General features: G+C 40.8%; 3 protein-coding genes across 5 annotated transcripts; 2 read left to right on the forward strand and 1 right to left on the reverse strand.

Annotated features, from left to right (window-relative positions):
• Positions 1 to 5,228: 5,228 nt before the first annotated feature.
• dpcd (deleted in primary ciliary dyskinesia homolog (mouse)) lies at positions 5,229 to 8,077 on the reverse strand. Of its 2 annotated transcripts, none has more exons than XM_078793762.1 (6): positions 7,782 to 8,077; positions 6,847 to 6,927; positions 6,651 to 6,775; positions 6,367 to 6,500; positions 6,109 to 6,211; positions 5,229 to 5,354 (listed from the first exon to the last, which is right to left on the reverse strand). In XM_078793762.1, exons 2-6 carry the CDS (start codon positions 6,884 to 6,886, stop codon positions 5,250 to 5,252), a joined length of 507 nt encoding a protein of 168 aa, XP_078649888.1. In that variant the 5' UTR covers positions 6,887 to 6,927; positions 7,782 to 8,077; the 3' UTR covers positions 5,229 to 5,249. The 2 variants fall into 2 exon arrangements, with proteins under 2 accessions (XP_078649888.1, XP_078649887.1); XM_078793761.1 differs by lacking the exon at positions 7,782 to 8,077 and adding an exon at positions 7,605 to 7,767.
• Positions 8,078 to 8,118: 41 nt separating this feature from the next.
• Positions 8,119 to 12,800, forward strand: poll (polymerase (DNA directed), lambda). Of its 2 annotated transcripts, none has more exons than XM_058091705.2 (9): positions 8,119 to 8,192; positions 8,796 to 8,939; positions 9,103 to 9,400; positions 9,584 to 9,689; positions 9,959 to 10,297; positions 10,373 to 10,546; positions 11,570 to 11,698; positions 11,975 to 12,143; positions 12,236 to 12,800. In XM_058091705.2, exons 2-9 carry the CDS (start codon positions 8,825 to 8,827, stop codon positions 12,595 to 12,597), a joined length of 1,692 nt encoding a protein of 563 aa, XP_057947688.2. In that variant the 5' UTR covers positions 8,119 to 8,192; positions 8,796 to 8,824; the 3' UTR covers positions 12,598 to 12,800. The 2 variants fall into 2 exon arrangements, with proteins under 2 accessions (XP_057947688.2, XP_078649284.1); XM_078793158.1 differs by lacking the exon at positions 8,119 to 8,192 and having other exon boundaries at positions 9,103 to 9,211; positions 9,288 to 9,400.
• Positions 12,801 to 14,532: 1,732 nt separating this feature from the next.
• wbp1lb (WW domain binding protein 1-like b) lies at positions 14,533 to 26,110 on the forward strand. The gene is made up of 4 exons (XM_058091706.2): positions 14,533 to 14,930; positions 21,455 to 21,557; positions 22,433 to 22,594; positions 24,070 to 26,110. The coding sequence occupies exons 1-4, from the start codon at positions 14,844 to 14,846 to the stop codon at positions 24,840 to 24,842; spliced, it is 1,125 nt and encodes a 374-aa protein (XP_057947689.2). The 5' UTR covers positions 14,533 to 14,843; the 3' UTR covers positions 24,843 to 26,110.

Here is a 26,110-nt window from a genome sequence, read left to right on the forward strand (position 1 = left end):
GAGTGTATATTAAAACCACTAAAGAATCCATTCTGTCTCGTTGTATTGGAATCAGATAGCAACGCATAGAAATGTTGTTTGCCCCCCAAAACAGTTTTTTTTTTTCCCCCCCTCTTGGAGTCGGAGACCCAGATAACTGAAGGGCAATATCTGTGACAGGCCACAGAATTCAATGTGCTCAGCAAGTGAGACTTGGGCCTGAATGGCTGGAGCTACGCATTAAAAGCGATGAGGTCAGCCCACCATTTTGGCCCCAACAAAGGTTACCACCATGTAGTTGCATTTCTCACGATCGCACACCGTAACCCTCTGATCAAATGGGCCTTTGTGAAAGCTCATATAAAAGGCCATGTTATACAATAGTGGGTTCGAATAATAACACAAGGAGGGGTCAGTTATCAAAAAGAAGCCAGTCACACAGGAAGGGGTTGAAGGGGAGGGCGGGTGCGGAAAAAGCATCAGGGCCTGTGTGGCGAAATGTGGCATGGACTGAAAGAGGGGGAATGGCTGGGAAGAGGCATTCGGGAGTGAAAGGGAGGCAGAAAAAGGAACCCTCTTCCCAGAAGCAGTTGAGCATGACCATCAGAGGCCAAACGACAGGGGACGGAGAAGACCCCGAACACTGGGACCTGGCTGCGCTCACAATGCACGAGCTGGATGGCCAATTTGTTCGCCGCCAAACAATGACGGAAATACTGCGTATCTTTAAGGATGCCTGTGTGTTATGCAACAGACAACAGCAGTCAGTCAAATAGTGGGGGGGGGGGAGGCGGGAAACAGTAGAGCAGGATGGCTGCAAGATGTTTGCACTTTTACTGTTGCACAATAAACACAATAGTCAGCAAGGCCGGAGGCTTTAACTCGGTTTTTGCTTCATCGGTTTTAAAAAGTGGCAACAATTTGACTTTGAAAGGGAAAAGCCAACATATTTTCAGCAGGTTGACCAAAGTACTACAATTTAAAAAGTGAATGCTCGTGTAGCAAATTGAGGGCAAATCGGGGACTCGTTAAGAGCGAGGGTACATTCAGAACTGGATCAGGTTTTTTTTTTCTTTTAGCAGCATGACTGTCACATTGCTTGCATGAGCTCTTTGCAAAACATTCTTGTTCATCCACAAACATGGCGGGGATGCTGTGCTGTGGTATTACTACAAAGGAATTTGGGTTAAAAGGTATATTATTTTCAATATATGTTTATTTAAATATGAGGGTTTGAATCGTGTTTAGGGCATCACTGTGTGGAGTTTGGGTGTTCTACCTGCATGCAAAGATTTCTATGGGAAAAATGCAGGTTAGGTTAATTGGAGACTTAATTTTCCACCACAGGCTGAATATTGAAAAGGCTACTTTGATATTTTAGAAATCAGCACATGTAGATATGCCAAGACGTTTTACATATTTCAAGAAAAAAACTGCAAAACTGCATGTCAGCTTTGTGAAATACCGTAAGTGAAAATAGCGTATAGTATAAATTTCTTTCTCTTTTTTCCACCTTTTTAAGTTTCCAAATATTTCAACTTTGTTCTTAAATAATCTTTGAAGTCATAATTAAAGAGACAAAAATGTACATTCTCCTAACATTTTGGCTTTATTTCCATATTTTTTACCAACTTTGTTTTGTTTTTCTAATTAAAAAAAAATTCTTTATCACACCTTGAAACCGCTAAAATTTTGCCTCGTCATTTTACAACCTTATTCTCATAAAGTTACTTTGAACTAACTTTTTTGATTTTTCATTCATTCATTTTCTACCGCTTATCCTCACAAGGGTCATGAGGGTGCTGGAGCCTATCCCAGCTGTCTTCGGGCGAGAAGACACAGGGCACATATAGACAAACAACCATTCACACTCACATTCATACCTATGGACAATTTGGAGTGGCTAATTAACCTAGCATGTTTTTGGAATGTGGGAGGAAACCGGAGTACCCGGAGAAAACCCATGCATGCACACACACAGAGATGGCCGAGGGTGGAATCGAACTTGGGTCTTCTGGCTGTGTGGCCTGGGTGCTAACCACTCGACCACTGTGCAGCCACTTTTCTCAATTTTAATTAACTTTTTTTTTCAGATGTTTATTCATGTAAAATTACTGTTGATTTTTTTTGTTTTTGAGTGGATTTCAAACTGAGGGGCGTCCGGCATTATGAGGGGGGTGGGGTGGGGGTGGCATGGGGCCACCGTGAGTACATTTCATTATTAAATCTTTAGGCGAGTTTTTTCAAGAAAATATTCAGTTTTGATTTCAAAAGGAACTGTGAATGACAAAAATCATCAGTATGACCCAAAGATGGAAGTAAATCCACTCATTAATTTGACCTCATTAATTCTCATTAATTATGACCTCCACGATACCCAACAAGCTCATCAAAATGATCCACTTTTCATACTCTTCCTTGTCTCTCACGCAAACTTGAAGGTAGCATCATCACCATCACCACTGCTGTTTTCTATACTATTAGAAGTATATTTCCTGTAGCGCATTCTCCGGCAACTGTTGCTAATTCCACGCTTTTTTTTTTACATTCCCTCTCTAATTTTTCATTTTTCCAACTGTGCTGTGAGGCAATTTAAAATGACACCAACACCGCAGTTTGGACACCAATGTTCTAAATTGTCCGCAGGTGTCAGTGTGAGTGTGAATGGTTGTTTGATTGACTGCTAACCGGACGTACCCTACAGCTGTGGTAGGTTCCGGCTCACCTGTGACCCCATTGAGGACAAGCGGTATCGATAATAAAACATGGATTATTTTACTTTGAACAAAACAATAGCAAGCGCTTGACAAAAATACCATAAACATGCAGCAAATTTGCTGTGAAGAAAAGAGTAATGCTTTAATTTCAAAGCAGTTGTGGTTATGGGTAAATTATTTTATACACTTCATAAATCAAACATCAAAAAGGTTGGTTATATAATTGTTCGTCGCTCCTCATGAGATACCACACATTTAATTGCTCGTCAGAACGCCACTGACAGAAATTGCGGCCAAATATTTGTATCATGTGAACAAAAGTATTACATCAATTTGGAACGAAGTCTCATATAATCCAAATTTGCATCAATGATGTTGACCACAAAACCAAGCCTCATGAAGCCTCGGGGAAACATGGGAACAGTTTGATCACCAAAATTTCACTAATGGCTTTCAGGGTGGCCCACGACACGCAAGGAACATGAAGGTATTCAGTTAACACAAATGGGACGTGCTCGTAACAGTGACCCTGGAACCAACAGGGATGGGGCATTGTGTGTCTTGAGTGCTTTACAAGGACATCAATGAAAGGAGGCTGGCTAAGAACCTCGGCGAGGAGTGCAGAAAGCATGTAACGTGAGGTCAAACGAGACACTGCTCTGACAGAAACTTGAAGGTAGCCCAAACATTTTACAAAAATATTTTACCAGGGGGAAAAATCCAGACACAAAACACCTACAAATATTTCTATATCAGAACCCTAATAAAAACTGACAAACTGAAAATGGTAGTACTAGACAACGTTGACCCATTGACTTAAAATGGAGTGATCGGAATTCACTCCTGATCAACACTGTTGTATCTGAAAGAGGTTCTTAGTAGGGCTTCAAAAGTCAAAAAGAAGAATTTGGAGTGAGACAAAAATGTTTGTACTACGCAATTTATTACAAAAGACAACGAAACTGAAATGGGCTGTTCCTAAACTGATCAAAAGTCAAAGACAACAGCATCTAAAATCCCAAATATTGGAAAAAACTTGGATTCAACATCATTTTGTGTTAAGATATTCACACTGTCGGGGGGGTGTCAGTTCGCCATTGCTGCTGAGGTTGGACACAGTTAGTCATTTTAAACTTCTTAGATCAGGGGTCTCAATTTACCTGGCGGCCACTCTAGCTAGGGTCTGGGCAGGGCTGGGTCGCATCAGGTTTTCAAAAAAAAAAAACGCATTTATTAACAGAAAAATATACAAACTTTTTCAGTGCTTTGGTTCCGATTTTCGACAATAAAAGCGCTGATAAAACATTCCACTGTTCTCAAATATCTTACTTTTTATTTTTCTACACAAAATAAGATGAAAAATAAATAAACAAATCAAGAATAAAGAAAATCAATCAATCAGTAATAAATAAATATAATAATAATAAAACGGCAAATAATAAAAACTTAAGAAACCACATATAGTTGGTGGGTAGACAAATAATTTTTTTCAGATTAAAATGAACAAAGCATTATTAGAGCCCTGTAGACATGACAAAACACGACTATAGTCACATTTATACTCTTTTTATTTACAACATATTGCGCAACTGCAGGGTCTTGAGACACATGCTAACTCGCAAACTAGACAGTAGCGACCTAAACGGTAGCCTTCAAGTTATTTCCTTTCAACTTAAATAGCCAAAAACTTACCACTTCCACACGGATAGGGAGGATAACTATTAACAGTTATTTAACCTTTAACATGAACATGAATCAAACGTAATAATTTTTTCTGGGTACATGATACCATACAGCATCCATATCAAACTTACGCATATTAAACTTTCATATCAAGGTGGGGGCCTCAAACTAGTGTCCTGCGGGCCACGTGTTTGAGACCCCTGTCTTAGATCCTGAGGGTTATGGAACAAAAAAAAGTCAAGTGGAACACCCAAAAAAATGTCACCGGCCCTCACTTTTTGTAAATACAGCGGAAAATCCTTGCAGTCCAATAAACTGTCAATCAGACACAGAATTGACCTTTGGAATTTACATGAGTGGACCAAACATGGGACACTGAAAGTTGAAAAAAATGGTCATCTTGGCTTCCAATGTTACTGGCATGACAAGGTGATCCCAAATACTTCCACACGGCACAGTGGATCTGGGGGTGCTTACTTCTTCAATGGAACAATGGAGCGTCATGTTGTGCAGGGGCGTCAAACGGGCAAATGGCTACACAGAGATGTTGCAAGGGGGCATCTCTGATGACTCAAGGCCCTCGGCTGTGTGGTAAGGATTGGGTTTTTCAACAGGACAGCGCTGCATTCCCGCCTGACATAGGACTAATTCCAGAGGAATAACGTCACTCGTTTAGACCGCTGCCCTGCGTGTTCCCCTGATCTAAATCCAATTGGGAACATTTGGGAATGGGTGCGGAGAATTAACAAAAATGGTCATGAGTTCCAGACTACATAGAAGAAAATATACATGTACATATACAACTTTTCAACTGGTCTAAACATTTTGATCAAGAGATTCGTCTTGACTCCAGGCTGCCGTAGTCATAATTCACTGAGTTTTGCAGTCAACGTCCCCTTCGCCGGTTCCCTTCAGCTTCTTCAGTTCCTTCATCAGATTCTGCTCAAGGGTTAAAATCTCTTTGGGTTTCTTGTACTAAAAAAAAAAAGACAAAAAATAAACAATAATAAGTAAAATTTCTACACTTTCATTTTTTCTTTCTCCAAAACAAGATAAAGATGACTTAATATAACTTTGGCTATAATTTGTGAAACATTAGTATAGCGGAATTAAAATTAGGTATCACATTACATGCGTAATTGGGACACAAACAAACCAAACCAAAAGCCTTCCTCACAAGGAAACAAAAATGTTGGCCATCATAAAGATTAATCAGTGCTAATGAATGCTTATCAGGGTTTTGTTTTTTGTTTTTTTTACTAGGAGCACAGTGCTACATAAAACTAAACCCCATGCAACTGTCATCCTCTCTTCTATAGTTGCACTTTAATTATGCACTTTTTAATGCAACACCATAACTTCATTGCAAACTTACTGCAAAAATGATGACCAAGTTTGTGAACCGCAGCTTGAGAACCCCTGATCTAATTAATCAACTGAATATATTGATGCAATAGAAAACAGCCGTGGAGTTCTACTGTGGCAAGTTACACCTGTTGGACAACCATCTTCTGAGATACAGAAATAAGTCCTTTTTTGGTATAAAACCAAAATGACAAGACCAGTTCAGTAGACATAATCAGAGCTCACACAGAGTAAGACTTCTCTTCTTGTCCAAAGGAGAAGACAGGTACCAAACAGAAAGAGAAAGATGACCATTACAAACTCCATCTTCCCTCAAGAGAAGTACCGTCTCTACCGGATAACAAAGAATTTTGTGTCCACTTACGCTCACTATTAGCGTGTTATTGGCATGAGTGAAGCTTAAAGCAGAGCTGTCAAATGGAAGGTGACTCCGATCCAGATCAGGAATACCAAACTTCTTGTAATACCTGGTAGAACAAAGAGCAGAGAGGCTTACCTATAGACAAATGTAGAGCAAACAGTGCCATCTATAGGAAAGACAGCGTCATTACAACATTCATGCAGCTCTGATGCCATTTTCCAATTCAATTCAGGTGAAGCAAATAGTAAAGTAAAAAATTACTTTTTATTTGACGTTTTGACGACAATACACCTCTCAGATGGCTGCACTGAAACATCAAAGACGTCTTTTGGGTGGGGAAGGTTCCGGATTCTCCACTGAAAACTGGTCTTTGTATCTCTCCGCATGAAGACAGGCTGTGGACACGAAAGGAGAATCAGTGTGTGCAAATGTGCATATATATAATACACATATGTAATTTATATGTGTGTGTTTGTGTAAAGTTATATGTACCCAACTATTAGCGTTGGACTCTAAGCCATGGAGATATTAAAAAAAAAACCTACATTGGCACAGTTCTCTTTTATCAGCTCAGCATCCAAACAGGTGTCAGGACTTGCACGTGGCTCTCCAACTTCTTCCTGCCATTGGCCCTGTGCTCCAAGTGTGCTTCTGTGCCGCCACTTTCGTACTGCAAAACACCAAAAGTACCATAAAATACATGATCTCTTATAGAAAATAAAGGTGCTACCCACAACTTACCAAGCAGTTCATCGGTTCTCAAGTCATACTCTTCCGCCATTTCTTTTCCATCCGTAAAAAGGTAGTGAATTTTCCGTTTTCCTGAGGTTTGGAATAAGAAAACAATAAGGTTGGAATCAACTTAACATAGTCATTTTAGTACTGGGTACCACTAAATTTATTCACCCATCAGACTTACAGTGTAGTATTTGTTCACAAATAGTATATGTGTGCAAACGTCTGTGTGTTGTATACTTATACTATACTTTGTTAAAAAGTTATTAAAGTTAGGCTTGTATATTTGTACTCTGTTGTTTGTTTTTTTCAGCTTTAAATGTAAATATTAGTGAGCAAGCATGTATTACCTGTTTACAAATTTCGTTTAAACTTTTACGTTTATATGATTGCACAGTATTGATACACAAGTATTTATAATACATAATGTACACACAGTGGGCTGCGCTTGTTTGAGTAGTTCTATTTTGTTTATTTTACTTACTTACGTACTTGTCAGCTTTGACTAGTAAACAGCTGTTTAGAAGTCATGTATTGTCTACCCATTTCAATATTTTGAGTGGTTCTTGTTTACTTTATACTATACTCTCTTACTACAACATATGATATACCAACAGGGGTTGATGTCCCACCTTTTCACGGTTATGTCTGCTAACATTGGGAATCGGTGGGAGTAAGTTAAATACAATATCTCTCATCAACCGAATAAAGGTAAATCCCAATTACGGAGCTACAAAAACTCTGTTTCACTTCATTGTACTTACCATCGTGAATCAAAGCAGTTTTCTTGGATGATTTTAGGATGTCGACCCAGCTTTGCACAGACATGTTTTTGTGTTGTGCGAAGCCACTTCCGGAATCAAATCGTAACCACGGCGACGGACAGGAAGTGAACTAAGGAAGGCTCCACTTGTGAAACAGACACGCGAAAATTATATTACATTTTTCAAATCGTTGTAGTTCACATAGCTTGTAGAAATGTATCTTTTATATCGCAGTGCCAACCCACGTCATGTGACGCTGTTTGGCCCAGCATAATGTTCGAAAAGAAACGAAAGCAAAGAATCGTAAACATGATCTAGCCCCTATCCTGTTGACAATGCTTAAGCGAAATGGTTCTGAAGAGAAAAGAATGCACCGCTGTGCTATATACGTTAAATAAATGTAATTATTTAAAATTATGTGAAAATTAGGCTGGATAATATTGTATACTTGGGCATTATTGTGCAAAGTATTAGCAATTATCTTTTTTTAAAAAAAACGACAAGACCCGGAAGTGATTGATAGTGCTTTTCTTCCGCATCGATGATTTCCGGTCGTTTCGGCTCCTGTATGGTTCGGTTTGGAAGGGGGTAAGAAACAAAGTATCGCAAAATAACTGTTAAAGTGGCTACTATGTTTACGTTTCGTTATACGCGTATGCGTTGGTTTGTCATAAGGAATGTATAGAGTGAAAATCTGGTTACAACGGGTTTTGTCTGTAACAGCAACGTTGACGTTGTTGGTCAATGCGGATAGATTGTAACCTAATTGTACTTTTAATATACGTAGGCAAACTACTGCGGTCTACAAACATGACAATATTCCTACAAAGTTTGATTTTCAGAACACTTCTTATCAACGAAAGGGCGAATGGCAGCCCACATGTAAAATGGAATGATGACAAAAGTATCGAGTAGTAGTATTTTTCTTGTATGAAAGCATGAATTGGAGATTCTAAATTGCCCATCAGTATGAATGTGAGTTCGGATGGTTGTTTGTCTATATGTGCCCTGTGATTGGCTGGCTACCATTGTCCCAAAGGTCAGCTGGGATAGGCTCCAGCACGCCCCCGTGACCAAAGTGACGACAAGCGGCATAGAAAATAGATGGATGGAAAGCGTTGCATGCTAAAGATGTTTGGGATACATAGTTCGTGTACAAGTATAATTCAGTAATTCATCTCCAATTGCTAGGCCACTGGCTCGCCCCTCTAACTTGGAAAATGGAACCTTGTCATGGGATTATGAAAGCTTTCCCCAAAGTTAAAAGGGCCCGAGTTTCTCAGGAAAAGGATTCTCCTCCTGTAAAGAAGAAACCTGATGGAGTTGATGTGACAGGTTGGTATTGTATTTGCTTGTTTACTGTACATATAATTTAAGTAATGAAAGAATAAGGTAGTGCTAGGAATAATAAAGGTACAGTACATAAACATACATACATAAAGGCCTGGTGGTGTTGTTAATGATAATGTTTATTTTCTGTCCTTTTCTTTCTTCTTAGGAAATACATTTAGAAACACCTCAATCTACATCCTACCTGCTGGAATCGGAAATGCAAGATGCCAAATCTTCCAAAGGCATATTCAGCAGAATGGAGGCCAGACAGAGAGGTCTTTGTGTGCAGGTGTCACTCATGTCGTTGTTGATGACACCATGGAATGTGACAGAGCTCTGCGCCTCCTCAAGGTGGATTTAATGCCCTCTGGAGTCCATCTAGTGAAATGCAGTTGGTTAAGCGGCTGTATCAGTGAGAAACAACTCTTGGATGAATCGAGCTACAGCATTGTTTTACCAAAGAGGTAAATGACATGAATGTAAAAATGGTCTCAAAATAACGTTGACAATAATATTGTTTATCTGCAAAAACACTTGTACTTGTAGTACAGTTGTTTTCAATGTTGTAGAGAGCCATCTAAGATGCCCTCTATGTGTTATTGTGTGTCTATGATTGCCTTTTGCTATTGTTGCTTCTCTATTTTTAGGGATCTTGGTACTCCACAAGAAAATACAGATTTGTTGACTGACAAAACCACAACTGAAAATGCTGAAGAGTGCGATCAAAACAAGGAAGAGGAGAAAATAGACACGGTTGGTGGCTGTTACATTTGTAGAAAAGACATATTATTGTTGATATCATTAATTAAATTTATAAGTCTCAAGGTCAATCATTCCCAATCATCAGGTGGAAAATTATCCAATTTTACTTGTTGGTCAGGACATTGCCACCCAACAATGAAATGCTGTTCCATGAGATGACAGAATGCAATTGACATGTTCTAATGTAAAATATGTGCCTTGGCTCAGTAAGGTTGGAAACCATATCAGCGTCACCTTATAATATTGTCATCTGTTTTCAGAGTGGAGAAGACTGCAAAGACGATGTACGAGGAGAAGACGACGCTGTCTCTCAGAGTCACCTTGAAGCTCTCATCACTGGCCAGCACCCCAAAGATGAGATTCCCGGGCCCAGCATTGATCCTGGTCGAGACACTGCCACTCATACGGCGGTCTCGGGGAAGTGGGTCTGTGCACAGTCTTCTCAATCCAAGAATAATAACTTCAACAAACACATCACAGACAAACTGGAGCTGCTGGCCAAGGCCTACACACACCAGGGAGACAAGTGGAGGGCGCTGGGCTACTCCAAAGCTATTAATGCATTGAAGAGCTACCACAAGACGGTGACATCATATCAGGTAATCCAATGCAGATGCAGTGGATCGGTGTCACAGGTTTATCAGTAACCATTTCTTCCTTTTCTTATGTTTCAGGAGGCATGTCTTATCCCAGGGATTGGCAAGCGCATGGCCGACAAAATAGATGAAATTATGGAAAGCGGTCATCTGCGCAAGTTAGATCACATTGGGGATGCTGTGCCGGTATTGGAGCTTTTCACAAACATTTGGGGTGCAGGAGCAAAGACGGCACAACTGTGGTATCAGCAGGTAAAATGTGTTTTAAGATAAGTTATGCCTGTATTAGTCCCACAAGGGGAAATTTCAGGTTTACAGTACACTAGCACACAAGAGTATAGTACGAGGCACACAGGGGCAGATGAAGTGCAAAAAACAGGGTAATACAAATCAGAAATTATGGCCACTATATATAGGCATAGGAGTCTTGCACGGTTATTGAACAGAATGTTTGGAGCTGTTTTTATTGTATAGTCTGACAGCTGCAGGAAGGAAAGACCTGCAATATCTCCTTCACACACTTTGGATGTATCATCCTGTCATTAAAAGAGCTTTTTAGTGCAATGAATGTGTGTTGGTGGGGGTGCAAGACTTCCTCATGGAAGACAGTTTGGCCATCATCCTCCACTTGCCCACCTCTTCCACCTGTTCCAGAGGACACCCAAGGACAGAGCTGGCCTTCTTGATCAGCTTGTCCAGCCTCTTCCTCCTCTAGCAGACCACACCATCAAAGATGGCGGAGGCCATCACTGAGTCATAAAAGGTCTTCAGGACTGCCCCCTGAACCGCCAAAGACCGCAGCCTCCTGAGCAGATACTGTTGGCTCTGACCTTTTTTGTAAAGTGCAGTAATGAGTGTTGTAGTCCAGTCTAGCTTCTGGTACTTATAAGATGTCATCATCTCAATGTCCCTTCCCTGGAAGTTCATTGGTCCACAACCAGCTCCTTGGTCTTGCTGGCATTTATGAGGAGGTGGTGGAGGTTACATGGGCTCCAGTTCACAAACTCCTGAATGAGTTCTCTGTACGACCAGTTGTTCGACAATGGCAGAGATGTGAGAAAATTTCTGAAGGTGACAGGTGGGAAAAGACAATACATCTAATCTTGTTCGGGTTCATTGCGGGCTGGAGCTTATTCCAGATGACAAGGAGTGAGAAGCAAGAACGGATTATCCGTCATGCACAAGACTGGCAATTTGGCAATCCAATTTAGAACTTATGTTTGACTCACGGAAGGAAATGCTTGTTTCATGTTTTATGTGTTTTCAATTTGTTAGGGATTCCGCACTTTGGAGGACATCCGCACAAAGGCCCACTTGAGTAACACTCAGAAAATAGGACTCAAGCACTATGAAGACTTTCTGGACAGAATGCCCAGGGAAGAAGCTGCAGCCATTGAAAAAGTGGTATGTTTCATTTTTTGTCCCAGACGATTAGCATTCAGACACCCAAAATGCTGGAGGAAGCAAGTCTGAAAAAAGGAAGCTCTCACCAGCTTGAATCCATGTCAAAGTTTTACATATTTGGACCAAAATTATGTTTTTAATACATTTAGAACATTTGTAACCACAACAAGTAATACGGAATGTTGTAAACCTCACTGCTATGTATTTTATCACTTTTGTCCAAATAGATGCAGTAACTATAGTTTCTCTTTTTTTGTATATTATGTCTACGCTCAGGTAAGGGATGCTGCCCTAGCAATAGATTCCGGCCTCATAGCAATGGCATGTGGCTCCTACCGCAGAGGAAAGACCACATGTGGAGATGTTGATGTTCTAATATCACACCCTGATGGAAAATCCCACAGGGGTGTTTTCAGTAAAGTGCTTCAGAGCCTCCATGACAGTGGTAAGCTCTGTCACATTTGTCAAGTAGCACGTTTTCTCATCCAACCAAATCCACTGAAATCATGTAAAAAAAAAATAAAAAATTCCGCCTAGGCTTTTTGACAGATGACCTGGTGAGCCACGAGGAGAATGGAGATCAGAAGAAATACATGGGCGTGTGTCGTCTGCCAGGACCACAACACCGCCATCGCAGGCTGGACATCATTGTGGTCCCCTACAAGGAGTTTGCCTGTGCTCTCATGTATTTTACAGGTTCTGCTCACTTTAACCGCTCCATGAGGGCCATGGCCAAAACAAAAAATATGAGCTTGTCAGAGCATTCACTTAATAAAAGTGTAGTACGTCAAGGTAGCACCAAGGTGCATGCCGGCACTCCTCTCCCTACACTTACAGAGAACGATGTTTTTAGCCTTTTGGGGATACCATACAGACAGCCTTGTGAAAGGGACTGGTGATGGTTTTGCAATGACAATGCTTTGCGCTTTTTAATTGAAGACATTTTTAACTCTCTTCACACCAGACTGACTAGAATGTTGACATTATTGTAGCTTAATCAACATGCACGTATACCGCTTTTATTTGCACATTATTTTACTCAGCTGTTAGAATGACTCTTAAATCATGGAACCTGTCACTAATAAAATCTATTAAACCGTAAGTGTTCTGTTGATCAAAGTTTACAATACAATATTCAAACCAAGGACAATGTGGTGCAAAACAACTCTCATTGACTTTTCTAATTGCTTTGACAGATCAGTACGCTGAAAAGTGGCGTACAGTACATTAGAGTACACGTATGCCCAAAGGGTTCGTTTTTCTTGATTTGAATGACATGTTTATGCCGCCCGGTGATCTAGTGGTTAGCATGTTGGCCACGCAGTCAGGAGATCAGGAATCTCCGTTTGAGCATCTGTGTGTGGGGTTTGCATGTGGGGTTTTCTCTGGGTACTCTGGTTTCTTCACAGGGTAATGATGTGAATGGGTAAAAGTGATGTCCCTCATTGGGATTTCACCATGGCTGTCCGCTAATTAACCCCTTGACCGTTTGAGGGTTGTGATGCTTGTCAAACACATTACTGCTGCTGTTGCCAGGCAACAGCCTTTCCTGAACCCCCTTGACTTGTCTGAAGTGCATTCAAGTTGTGATGTGACACAGGTATTGTTTGGGCTTAGAGAACCGCACTTACATGTTCAGCAGTGTGTTTGTCGAGGGTGACAGGTGTTCATTTGAAAAGCTTTATTTTCCGATGACCTTAGTCTGGAGATGGCAACGCTGAAGATGCTTAGAGTATTGACAAGGTTAGAAAAGAGAAGATTAGAGGAACAGCTTAGTTTAGATGTCTGAGGGATAAGGTCGGAGAAGGCACACTGCGATGGTTTGGCCATGTGAGATGGAGGGTTTGTGATTATATTGGTAGACGGATGATGGAGATGGTTGGAGATCTGTTGGAAGTCTCGAAGGAGAAAAAGTATGTTGGTTAAGCCCCTTCAAGATTGTTCTGCTCTGCACAGGTTTAGTAAATTTGGCAAGTCTGTCCTGATCAGAGCACCGGGCGTCTGTCTTTGTGGCTTCCACTAGCTTATTGCCCATCATGATGTGAGTGATACCCTAATGGTGTCTGCTCTGGTTGGCGTAGTCATGGCAATGAATGACTGCAACATGGCCTGATGATTTCCATCAAGGTGCAGCATCCATTTCAGCAATTCCACAAATGCCTTCCGACCGTCCGCCTCAGCAACATATCCACGATAAGGATAGGCGGTCAAGTTGTCCAGAGAGGTAGTGTTTTCAATAAAGTCACTCTACTCGAAGGGTTTAACAGGGATGGCTACTTCATACTCTTCTGGCATCCTCAGTGTCTAGTTTTGACCTTCACTGGCTTCCACCATACACTTCATCGTCTGGTATTCAGAGTTCAAACTCATATTTGTTGAATGTATGTGTTATATGTGCATGATGTTTTTATGTTGTGAAGCGCTTTACAAATAAAGCTTACTTACTTATTTACTAAGTCTTTCATGTCTTTAAGCAACACACCATGCACAATAAACAACTGGAGCAGATCATTTCATCAGCATTTGCCATTCGCTTAGTATATATGTATATGGCACTATAGCAGTATGTTTTTTCCCTGTAAATGCTGTTAATGCTGTAAATATATTGGCATTGTGCAAATGTTTTATGAACTGTAATAAAAATAATTGAAATCATTTATCTGTCTTTTTTAGCTGTTTGTGAAATTTTGTGCTTTCGGTCGTCACATCCTGTGCATGTCTTTTTTTTTGGGGGGGGGGGGTTGCTTACAATTGTAGTGACGCCTCTGGGAACAGACGCATTCATCAGTGATTGGTTAACCTTCACCCAGCTATCCAATGGCGGCCGACTCCGTTAACCGAGTAGCCATCCACGCAGCTGAACGCCCTTCACGTTGTGCACATGGATCGGGTCGATGTGACCACGCCACACCCAGCAGACTCAAGCCAAGCCCTCACGCAAGAGCTGCAAATTGTGTAACAGCTGTAAGAAGAAGAGTTGCTCTCTCCGCTCCTCGCCTTATTTACGGGTCCACGATGCTGGAGAGGCGGCACATGCAGCGGCCTCTCAGCGTGCCAGGGCCCGAGAAGTAGTGGAGGGTATTCGGATGTGAACTACAGCGGTTGCATGTTTTTGTCATAGTCGTGAAAACTTTTTTTTTGAGGAATGAGAGGGGTGTGCGTGGCTCTTAAAATGGGATTATTTTTGCACAATGCTGCCTCTGTCACCCCTTCAGCCCCCACAGCGGACAGGGTAAGTTGCCGTAAACAAGCTTTTCTCTGACAGGGATGCTAGCTTGCTAGCTGCTATTACCTGGCTAACTTAGCATACTGTCATGGTAAACATTCACTTCTTCATCAAACATCAAGCCAGCTGTCGTTGTGTTTCGAACATACAACTATATATTGATGTCAATTATTAGCTAACTTTAAGACGCGTTGTCCTGTCAGGAAAGAAGAATATATGATCGATAGGAGCGCTAGCTAACTCACCTAGCACAGCCAAAGTACAGGAAGCCTCGAGGACTCGGGGCCTCGCTTTTGTGTTTTGTTTTGTTATTTTTTCTAGCTTTTCACCGCAAGAAAGTTGCATAAACCTTTTATTTTTGAGTACCTACACGCCAACCTGTTGCTAAAGTTGCTCATAGTCAGGGATGATTTTTCTTATTAGATTAGCTTGTTATTAATACAATAGTGCAGTCTATTTTTAGTCTGTGTATATTAGTTGTATAACATAAATTGTGGATTAAATGTTTGATCATTTCTAATCCCCAAAGTGTTTTATAAGTCATAGTTAGTGGACAGAGTTACAATGGCTAGTGTATGTACCAAACATGGAACGTATTGATCCAAGTATCACTGGAGTGTGATTAAAAAAAGGCCTAGTTGAATTTCACTATCATGTGAGTAATTTCTCTGAAGTATTTCCATTTTCTTCAAAGATGAACACTCTTATTGGGAATGTATTTACTAGAAATTATCTTTTCTTGTCACCAGTTGTATTGCGTGCAGTATTCATATTTATTTATAATCATATGCACAAGCAGCCTAATTATGAAACAGTGTATATTCTGGCAGTTGGGTGTTTGTGCATTTAAACTTGACAGCTTTTTGCCGGTAGTCACGAAGCATATCTCAGGATGTTTTCCGTGGTACTTGACATTTGACCTCATCTGTTAGCGGTACATGAATAAAGGCCATTCCATTCCATGACAGCATCAACTGCATTTTTTCAGTCATTTTATCAGATGCACCACTATTATTAGTCACCCCAGTCGGATATGTCAACTTTTACTAACTCCTATTTGAAACCAGTCCTCTGATCTACTGTTCAGAAAGCATACACGTGAAGGGGCTGTCATGTTCCATATCTGTGTGCGTATTGTGTAACATAAACCCTTATCACCTTCAAATCTTACAGCTGTTCCTTGTAACTGATTCCGCTGTTTGTGGCAGTGATAAGGAACAAGAGAATGAAACCAACCAACTTGAAATCAATGTCTATGCTTTTGTAGTCTACTGCTGTCACATGATAAAAGATAGCCATGATAACCATAAGCCTGGACTGTGCTCCTGTGTAATCACAATGATCTCTTTCCCACCGTGACTGGTTCAGGGTAGGTTTGGTTTTCCGTGATCATGGTTCCGCAGGGGTGCTGAACTGGTGCCGTATTTTATGGTTCAACTTTGGCTGGAGCAAGGCTTGCTGGGCTGAGTGCTGGACCCTTTGCAGTATTTTAAACAGCTTGTCAGTATTGTTTCAGCCTCTCATCCACACGGGAACAACATTTTGTGTGACCTGAAATTGTATTTTTTGAAAATGGCTTCCAGAATATGACGGAGTTATGCACATACGTTCTTTCTTCTTCAGTGTTTTGGTGTGTCATGTGGTTCCGTCCGCTCGTCTGTTCACAGTGTATGTGGACAGGGCCTTGTTCCTATTACATAAATGTATGAAAATACTTTGTACCGCCGACCACAGCGTCCATCAAACAGTGCAGTGAAAGATATGGAGGATTATTAACATTGAAATTTCTTAATATTAAATCGCTATTTGTTATGAAGGAATGTGTTTCCACCACATACACAATATAAACAGAAACACCATGAAGGGTTATTTCTTTAATCTACACATGTATCACATGTATTTAGATAATTTTTGTTATGGTTATTTCTAGCATAGAGTTGCGTATTGTATTTTTGGAGAGCGGTGTTTCATCTCTGTGATAGAGCTGTGTTTGGTCACTGCTTTATGGTAATGTTCAAGAATAAATACTGTAGTCTTGCATATAATGAATCTTTACTTTAATATTACACAAAATAATAGCTGTAGTATATTTTTATTATTGATTTCGTGGTAATTTGTCAAATTCTGAGTCAGAGGGGTCCATGCTTGTCATCCGGATGTTTGACAAAATATACATTATTCATGCTTGTCTCTATTATTTCCCGATTGGAGGCGTAGCCCTTAATGACACAACTTCCCAGGACAATGGAAAATGAAATGTGCTGTCGAGCCCCTTCAAGGTCAAGACTGGTTCAACTCCAGCTTTGAACTAAATCTGCTCCAGCACCAAAGTTCGCTGCGGTGGAAAAGGGGTATGTGTCACCTCCAACATCGCTTGATCCTTTTATAGCGCTTCATCTGGGAGGAGCTTGTGCAATCATCGAAATGCTGGGAGAGGTGTTTTCCTGAGAGTCAACTCAGGTCATGTTCACACAAATATGAATATTTTAAAAATACATATTTTTGCATGTGTCTTGACATTTCATCCACACGCAAATGCAAAAAAAAAATAGTCACCCAGCTTGAACTTGTGTGATCATGTCATCTGTGGTTGATTATTCAGGCTTCAAAGTACGCATGACAGCCAGTGAAAGTGGGGACAAACTTTTTAAAACCAGGTTGCGGGAAAATTTGCGTTGAAGAAAATGTTTTTGTGGACAAGGCCTCAGTGAGCAACTATGGCGCTTGTTGATTATTAGCTTGTCAGGTTCCTTTGTTGGGTTTGAACAATGACAATTAAAGAGACGGTGTGTGTGTTTGGAGCTGGAATGAATCAGTGTGTTACACCAGTCACTTTAATTGCAAATGTTTATAGTAAATTAGTTGCTTAGTTAATTGGTTGGTCGTCCAATGCCATTGAGCAAAAATACATTATAATTACAGCTCTGTAATGTGTTTATTGACAAGAAAATAGTAAAAAAAAACTTTTGTTTTTTTGTTTGTTAGCTAGTAGCTGATCAAGCTAATATGTGTAGTTGTTGCATGTAGATGTTTAAGCTAATATGTGTCCATGTTCGGTGGTTGTATCTTAAGTTATGATTTTAAATTGTTGCCAGGTAGCTCATTAGTTGCTATTAAAAACAAAGTAGCCATCAAATATCCTTTATAAAGATGACAATTATCAGTTTTACGCTGTTAGGTTTTAACTGTAGCAGTATTATTGTGGTTTAAAGAGCTTTCTGAGTTTACGTTGCCAGGTATTTTTTGGGTGGTGTGTATTGTTGATTCACCGGCAGTGTTGAGTGTTGCAAATAACCTTCATGACTATGAAAGAGTACCTTTCATACAGCATAATAAAAAAGGGCTTTTACTAAGTGGATCAACTATGATTGTGTAGCCAGGAATGAACTAATAACTATAGCCACTTTCATTAAGGAACAGTATTCCATGACAGGGAAGTTGGGACTGTTCTTGGTGTCTCCTCGTTTTCAGCAGCTATTAATTCCGAGGGCTTAAGGAGTTTAATAATACAGCAATTATATCTTGGATGCACACAAAGTACGATGTTGCTTGTTTGAATGGGTGACAGTGGAATCCAGCTTATCCAGATAGTTTTCTCCCTATGTCACAGGTAATGTAAAATATATAATTTACATAATTGTTTCATTTTGGGGATGTCTTTCAACGTGCATATGTGCAGTGTTTTCCCTAAGATTACATTGTTTCCCACAGGATTGCATGGTACCTGTGGCTATGGGTTGCGGGGCGGACGTCATCTAATTTCCGTAATTGGCCATGACTGAAAAATCTGACCAGAGTGGAGGTCTTCGGAAACTCCGGTTAATAAAATGAAGTTATTGACCTGTGGGTGTTAATTAGTTTTTCCCTTTCATTTGGAGTTTCTATAACAGTACGGTCAACGGTCATCCCTCACAATCGGTTTGATAATCACTATATATTAATTAATAAATAAAGGATAGCTGTTTTGTGGTACACTATGGTCTAGTATTATCAGTCAAATTGTGAGTCAAAACATATTGAAATACAAGTGATGCAGGATTGACACAAAACAGTGTTGAGGCATTTACCTTACATTACTGTACGTGTGCTTAGGGCTGGGCTTGAGTTGTAATTAAGGCTTTTCGTGTTGAAAAAATATCTGAAACAACTTTGGCATTACAATACAAACCGTTAGTTTTGATAGTTTTGTGAAAGTTTGTATACAGAGAGAGAGAAATGTCTTAGTAAATTAGCATTTATTACCTCATAAACACAGACGAAAGTACCGGAAATTGGTCCCGTTGAGTCACAGTACCAATACGGTATTGGTTCAAATGTGAAAGGTACACATCTGTAACCACAGGTGTATGTAAACGCAAAACTGACCTTTTTTAAGGTTTATATGTTAAATTGACGTCACTTGCTTCATCACATTCTTGTGGTCCAGCAGGGCTTGTTTTTGTATAAAAAGACTGTTGGTGAAATCCCAACCCACTCCAGCACAATGGAGCACAGGCTGAAGACCCAAACAAACTGTACGGTTATGCGTATCAAGTGGCAAAAGCAGCCCAGGCGGCCAAGTTGAGCATAAGCTGGGGAAAAGCCAGCAGATCAGTGAAAACAGCTGAAGTTATTTGAGCCGGCACCTCGGGACAGAACTTTATGTGTTTATTACTCAGTGATTTCAATTTGTCTACATTAAGCATCATTTTGGAATATGCCAAATATATATATATATATATATTTTTTTCTGTGTTTGGATGTGATAACGCCACCATGTGTGAGGCTGTGGCCACACTTCATCTCAACAGTTGAGATGGTGCTGATCAAGAGGGTTGTGTGGATTGGTCTTGCTGCTGCTGCTTGGAAATTTCCGTAGAGCAATCCTTGTTGGGCCTAGACTTGTGTGTGTGTGTGTTAGGGTGGGGGTGGGTTGGTGTGTGTGAGGCAAGAAGGGGGAAGCGGCAATACAGCATGTTGGAGAGCTGTTTTTTTGTGCGAGTGTGACCTATGAGGTGCTGGGACTAGTCTGAGATTTTGCACACTGGATTATCATGCCTTTCAGTTCTGGACCTATGCTGGTATGCTTTTATAGAGACCTACCTCGTACAGATCTTAACTTCTCTAGCTAATCATTAAGCTAATTTTTAAAGAAAATATCCTCCTGGAAAAATCCATCCTTTTTTCACATGAGATTTTGATTACAGTAGTAGTGCTTTGTCTTTTGCTGCTGTCATCATTGATTAGATAAACTCTTGTGCTGCTCGTGTACTTTCACATCATCTCATGAAACTGAGGTCAATGGCAAATGTCAGCAATGTGCTTAGCTGTAGTTTACTGGGTTCTCACCTATAATGTCAGATGTTGGTGGTTTGAGACTAGACCGGAACCATGTTGATTCGGGGTCAAAGTAAAATCTTTTCAGGTTTTTTTTGGGGCCAGTAGATTTTTAAAAAATGGCCGCAATATGCATCATAAACACTGAAATTCCAACAGCTTACAAGCACAAGTGGTTTGCAGTTGTTTACTCCGCACGCATAGCTAAGAATAAGTGGCTGCCGCCTGCTACGTGATATTGCCTTGTGGGATTTTTTTCATTATAGATCAGTGCTCAGCATACCCTACACGCAGGGTTCAATTATTTTTTTGTGCATACTGTACATATGCACATATGCCTTATGTGAAATAAGACGTTTCCATTTATATCCATGGACATGTACAACTGTTCTGTTAGCTTTTGTATGAAAGACTTGGATGATTTTTTTATTTATTTATTTGATACTGATGGCGACCATGGCTTAAGTTTTGTGTTATTTTTATTATTAGATGTAGTTTTTTTTTTTTTTACTACGAGTGGATTCCGAATTCAGTGATTAATTCATTTTTCTACCGCTTATCCTCACAAGTGTCTCAGGCGTGCTGAAGCCTATCCCAGCTGTCTTCGGGCGAGAAGTGGGGTACACCCTGGACTGGTGGCCAGCCAATCACAGGGCATATATAGACAAACAACCATTCACACTCACATTCATACCTATGGACAATTTGGAGTCGCCAATTAACCTAGCATGTTTTTGGAATGTGGGAGGAAACCGGAGTACCCGGAGAAAACCCACACATGCACGGGGAGAACATGCAAACTCCACACAGGGATGTCCGAGGGTGGAATCGAACCCTGGTCTCCACCACTCACCACACCGTGCAGCCTTTCAGTGATTTAAAATATATATTTTTTATATTAGTAGCTTCTATAACCTGCACGCTGAAATGTGCAATAAAGTATTCTCATTTATTGTATTTTTTGTAAATGGACTATTTAGGTTGTCTTAGATGTTCCGCCTCTTGAGCAGGCTTCATCATTTCATGCTCAATGACCAGGTGGGACAATCACAAGTCAGACTAGATAGGACAGAGTAGACCTAAGACAACCTGAATATCCCAGTTGAGATTGATTCAATGCCCTGACAATGCAATGAAGTTTATTTATCTGATTTTTTTTTTTGCTTTCAGATGTTTCTTGTGCTTTAAATCATATTTTTCTGCTTATGTTGCAGAGCCTACTGCTTTGTGAAGGTGTCAACAACCAGAGCTACATGTGCGAGTCGGGTCACTGCTGTGGAGAATCTCAGTGCTGCAGTTACTACTATGAGCTCTGGTGTAAGTATCCTGCTATTTCTAGCCCACACTTAATACACGTATATACAGGATTTGATTGCATACTCTTGCTGTCCACGTGAGGCAGATTTATTCCTGAGCATAAAGATAAGTAATCTTCACGTCCATCTTGCCAAGTATGAAATTGATAGGATTGTTAAGACTCGGCACAATCAGGTTCCCATGAAGATAAGTGGCCTCATGCTAATGAAGAAGTACCGAGTACAAACATGTATTGATAACTCTTTGGGGAAAAAAATGTTTCAATGTGATATTTTTGTGCGCTTACACATCTGCTCTATTTTGGATATTTTAATGTCCATTCACTTTTGGGGGGTAAAATAGCAGGACCAAATTATTTTATAGAGTAAAAAAATCAGAACAACAATTTGCCTGTGAGTATTGTCATTCCTCCAGGTCATTGTAATATGCACATCAAAGAGAAATGTGCATTTTTGTAAACTTTCTTTGCTTTCCATTCCCAAACCTTCTCAAAATGACAGTCATACTGCATCGATACTGAATCATGTGTGTGTAATGCTCAGATGAGTTCCTCATCTCGTCTCAGGTCCTTATTGTCTGAACATTCTAGGTTGAGGCTGGTCCTTGTTTTGAGGAAGTGCTATAAAAAAACAAAACACAGTGGTGACTGAAACTCAGGAATTCTATATTTCTTGTCGGAGCAGTCTGTTTTAGAGGTTACTACTACTACTAAATAGGCAATTTTGTCAAGATGTAGCATTGGTCCACTATATACAGTATTAGGCTGGTTCTACCAGAAATAATATTAAGAAGCAGCTGCTAAATGGATCGGTGCTTTGTTGCTATGGACTATGAAATATGTCAAACTCACCACACTATCATCTCTCTCACTGTAGGGTTTTGGTTGGTGTGGGCCATCATCTTCATTTTAAGCTGCTGCTGTGTGTGTCACCATCGGCGCACCAAACACAGATTGCAGCAACAACAGCGACAGCACGAGATCAACCTCATTGCCTATCGTGAAGCACACAACTATCCCTCAGTGCCCTTCTACTTCAGTAAGACCTACTTCCATTCAATTCATTCATAATAATCATTTGTTGAATTGTAGAGCTATCCAGACAACTTTGAGCTGGATGTGGACTAAACACTCATCCCTCGTTTATTATTAATAATTGGCACCAGACCTGACCTTGAGTGGAAAAAAATGTATGTAATCAATCCCTTATACCTTGGTATTGATAACACGATATTTGAATCAATCCACCCACCTCGAGTTTTACCTTATGTGTCTCAAAAATGGTCAAAAGGTGTTTTGTTCATACTCAATAATCAGCTCAGACATATTTCAGGTAAATTTGCCATGGGCCCTCATAATCCTGATTATGTCAAGTATAGAATGCAGAGTTATTCATATGTTGGTTCCAAGCTATATATTCTTATGTTGCGGGAATAAGTGAGCGGAGTCATGAAATTTGCAATAAGAGTCCACCCAGGTTTCACACAGTTTCAGCCCAGTCTCTGTTTGCCTGCCCCAGTTTTCAAACAGAACAGTCCACATTACACGTTTGGTAGCATGCCAGTGTTGCTAAACCATCCCCGGCAGTCCAACCTGACAATGACCCCAAAATGACTTCATTCAGAACCTTTCGACATCACATTTTTTTCACTAATAATAGGCGGCGGTCAAGCACAAAACAATAAATTTTTTTTAAAACTGTGATTAGGTGAGGGAGCGATGTTGGGACTGCAATGTCGCGAGGTAGTACCAATTAGCACTATCAATTTTATATGCCAATTTTCAACATCTCCAAATATGACGATTATATTTTATTTAATTATATTTTTTACTTTTATTTGAAGTGTTATTTGCATATATGAAATTATCTTTGTCTTAATACATTCCTCTTGAACTTTGGACATGTAATTATGGTGAAAGTCAATTTTACTAATTTTACAATTTTATCTTTTTTTATGTTTTTGGCTCTCGGAAAAGAATAATATAAGATGGTGCTGGTGTGTCTGTTTTGAATGTACTCAAACATGAGCACTGTGGCCCAAAGAAACCGTTACTACCTCTTACATGGCAGCGTTCTTGCTGCAGATGAAGGTGTTGCTTCCCAGGAAACGCAGACACCGGCGGGTACAAGGGAGCCAGCTAGTGAGGCTCAAATCCTGGCTGGCAATTTCTCCCGAGGTAGTGCGGTCCCCACAGAATGGTCCGTGAGACTGGAAGTATTGTTTTCGCACGCTCGCTGCTGTTGGTGTCTGGCTGGTGTCCATTATAGAACAACACGACGAGTGTCCTACTTTGCACCCTTGCCGCTCTCCTTGCAGGACATTAGACCAGCATGTACCACTGCAGCTTCCGGGGCTGAGCTGGGCCATGTCAATGTTTTGGCCATGTCTTTACGGAATCCAACCAAATTAGTTAAATTTGTATAGCCATGCCCAACAACACTGGCATGCCACGACTGTGCAGGCTGTCTACTTATTTTATTCATCAAACTGTTTTTGTTATCTTTCTCTAAAGGGTTTCTACCAAGCTACCTCCTGCCAGATTATGAAGAAGTCGTGAATCGGCCGCCTACCCCACCTCCACCCTACAGTGCCTTACACACAGGACCATCCACAGCAGCATCACAGCCTCATTCTGAGCAGCATGATGGACACTGTCCGGCCATTCAACCTATCCCGGTGCCTCCAGACTCTGAGCGCCTGTGTAGCAGGCCCAGTCTAGAAGAGCCACGACCTTCTACTATAGAATTAAGTCCCAAGGCTGACAACAAACCAGCGCAGACAGCACAAGACTCGGCCATGATATTTTTGTCAGAGGGGCTCAATAGGGAGGAACTGGACCATGACGAGAAAAGGAGCGACTGCAAGGATCCTCTTCTGAAGGATCTGACTGATGACAAAGATCGACTCCCTAATGGCAGACGCCGACGATTTACAGGGGACTCTGGGATTGAGGTGTGTGTGTGTGGCTCACGTGGGAGCATTGGCTGTAGTGGAGCAGGCAGCCAGGAAGGTAAGGAGTTGAGGGAGCTGGACAGCCTCCTGGGTCGCGAGGGAGATGACGAGGAGGCCGGAGACTTCTGTGACAGTTGTGTTCAGCGGTCCTCTTTCACTGTGGAAGAAGAGCAGGCACTGGGCGGGCTGGAGAGGCGAGTGGCGCCAGGGTCCTCTCAGGCACCTCACCACGTAGGCAGCGCCTCACTGCACCCTCCGGTGTGTCTCCTCCTGCACACCATCAGCGAGCAGGATGGTCCCCACCAAAGCACCAGCACAGAGCCGCAGGGTTGAAAGACACCTTGTTTACGGCACACTCAACGCAGGATGTGGAAACTTTTTCTATGACAGCAAGGCTCTCAAGACTTTGAATGAGTTGTAGGATCAGGAAGTCACATTTCAAAGCAAAGATGGAGTTGTTGATTACTAAACAGCCCCGATACACACTGGAACATGGAGCTTGGACACTTGACATCTTCTGCATCTGAAGCAGCTCTCTCAGTGGCTTTGCATCTTCCTGAGCACTTGACACCTGCCAAAGATTGTACCTCTGTAACAACAAAAGAAGCTAGGAAGAAGATGGATGATTAGGTGCATCTAATCAATTGCAACTATTTCTACAAGGCTGCCTCTCCAGAGAGTAAGAGACACATTCAACAGGCATACATGTGTGTGTTTGAGCAAGCAAGCAGATAGTGTAGCATCGGACCAGGAAGTACTTTTTTCAGCAATTTCTCAAAAAAAAAACTCTGCTTGAGTTCCTTTCTTGTGCTCTATCTGAACCACTAGTTAAGTGCATTAACAAGTCTTTATATGATGAGCAGTTCCTATTTTGCACAAATTGTATTTATCTTTTATAAATGAAGCTTTTTGACAAAAAAGACATTTTGTTTTTCATAATTCAGTTTTACGTGGTTCAAATGGGGGGAGATTAACTTTTTGTGTCATAAATGGTCTTTTTGGTAACTTAATGAATGTTAGCATTATGTGCCTACAAACGGAGCACGTAATAAACCAATGGGCCTCTTACGGACTCTGATGTGGGGACATAACATTTGTCTCATTTAGCGGTTATCTCGGTCATCTGTCAGCAGACGTTCACCAGCTGCAGCGTTTAAAAGCACTGATCTCGGTGGCTGTATTTCCCGTTATTATAATGGACATACACATACTGTACCATTGTACTGCGGTGGTATTCATAAGTTACAGTTCAAAACACAACAAACACACGCATAAGCCATCATTTGCACAAAACAATGCTCACCACTTGCCCAGCTATTTAAAAACCTGAACGATGAATTGTGCCTTTTGGGGGTGTTGAAAGCTTTTTTCCGCCCCATTACATCATGGTTGAAATGGTGTTAATCCCAAAACCACCTGAACATGGCATAATCTCAACAGCTTCACCCTGGAATCCTGTTGCATAGGCAAGACATCATGTTAATGAAATGACTTCATTGTAAAAAATACCTTCTGACTGAATATGCCTATACAAAAGAGACACCGAATATTCGGTAGCACAGGGATGTGAACAGTTGACAATGCTGCACTTCAAAAGAAAA

This window comes from Doryrhamphus excisus, linkage group LG9 (genome assembly GCF_037039965.1).
Source record: "Doryrhamphus excisus strain RoL-2023G ecotype Guam linkage group LG9, RoL_Dexc_Guam_v1.1, whole genome shotgun sequence".
Lineage (NCBI taxonomy): Eukaryota > Metazoa > Chordata > Actinopteri > Syngnathiformes > Syngnathidae > Doryrhamphus > Doryrhamphus excisus.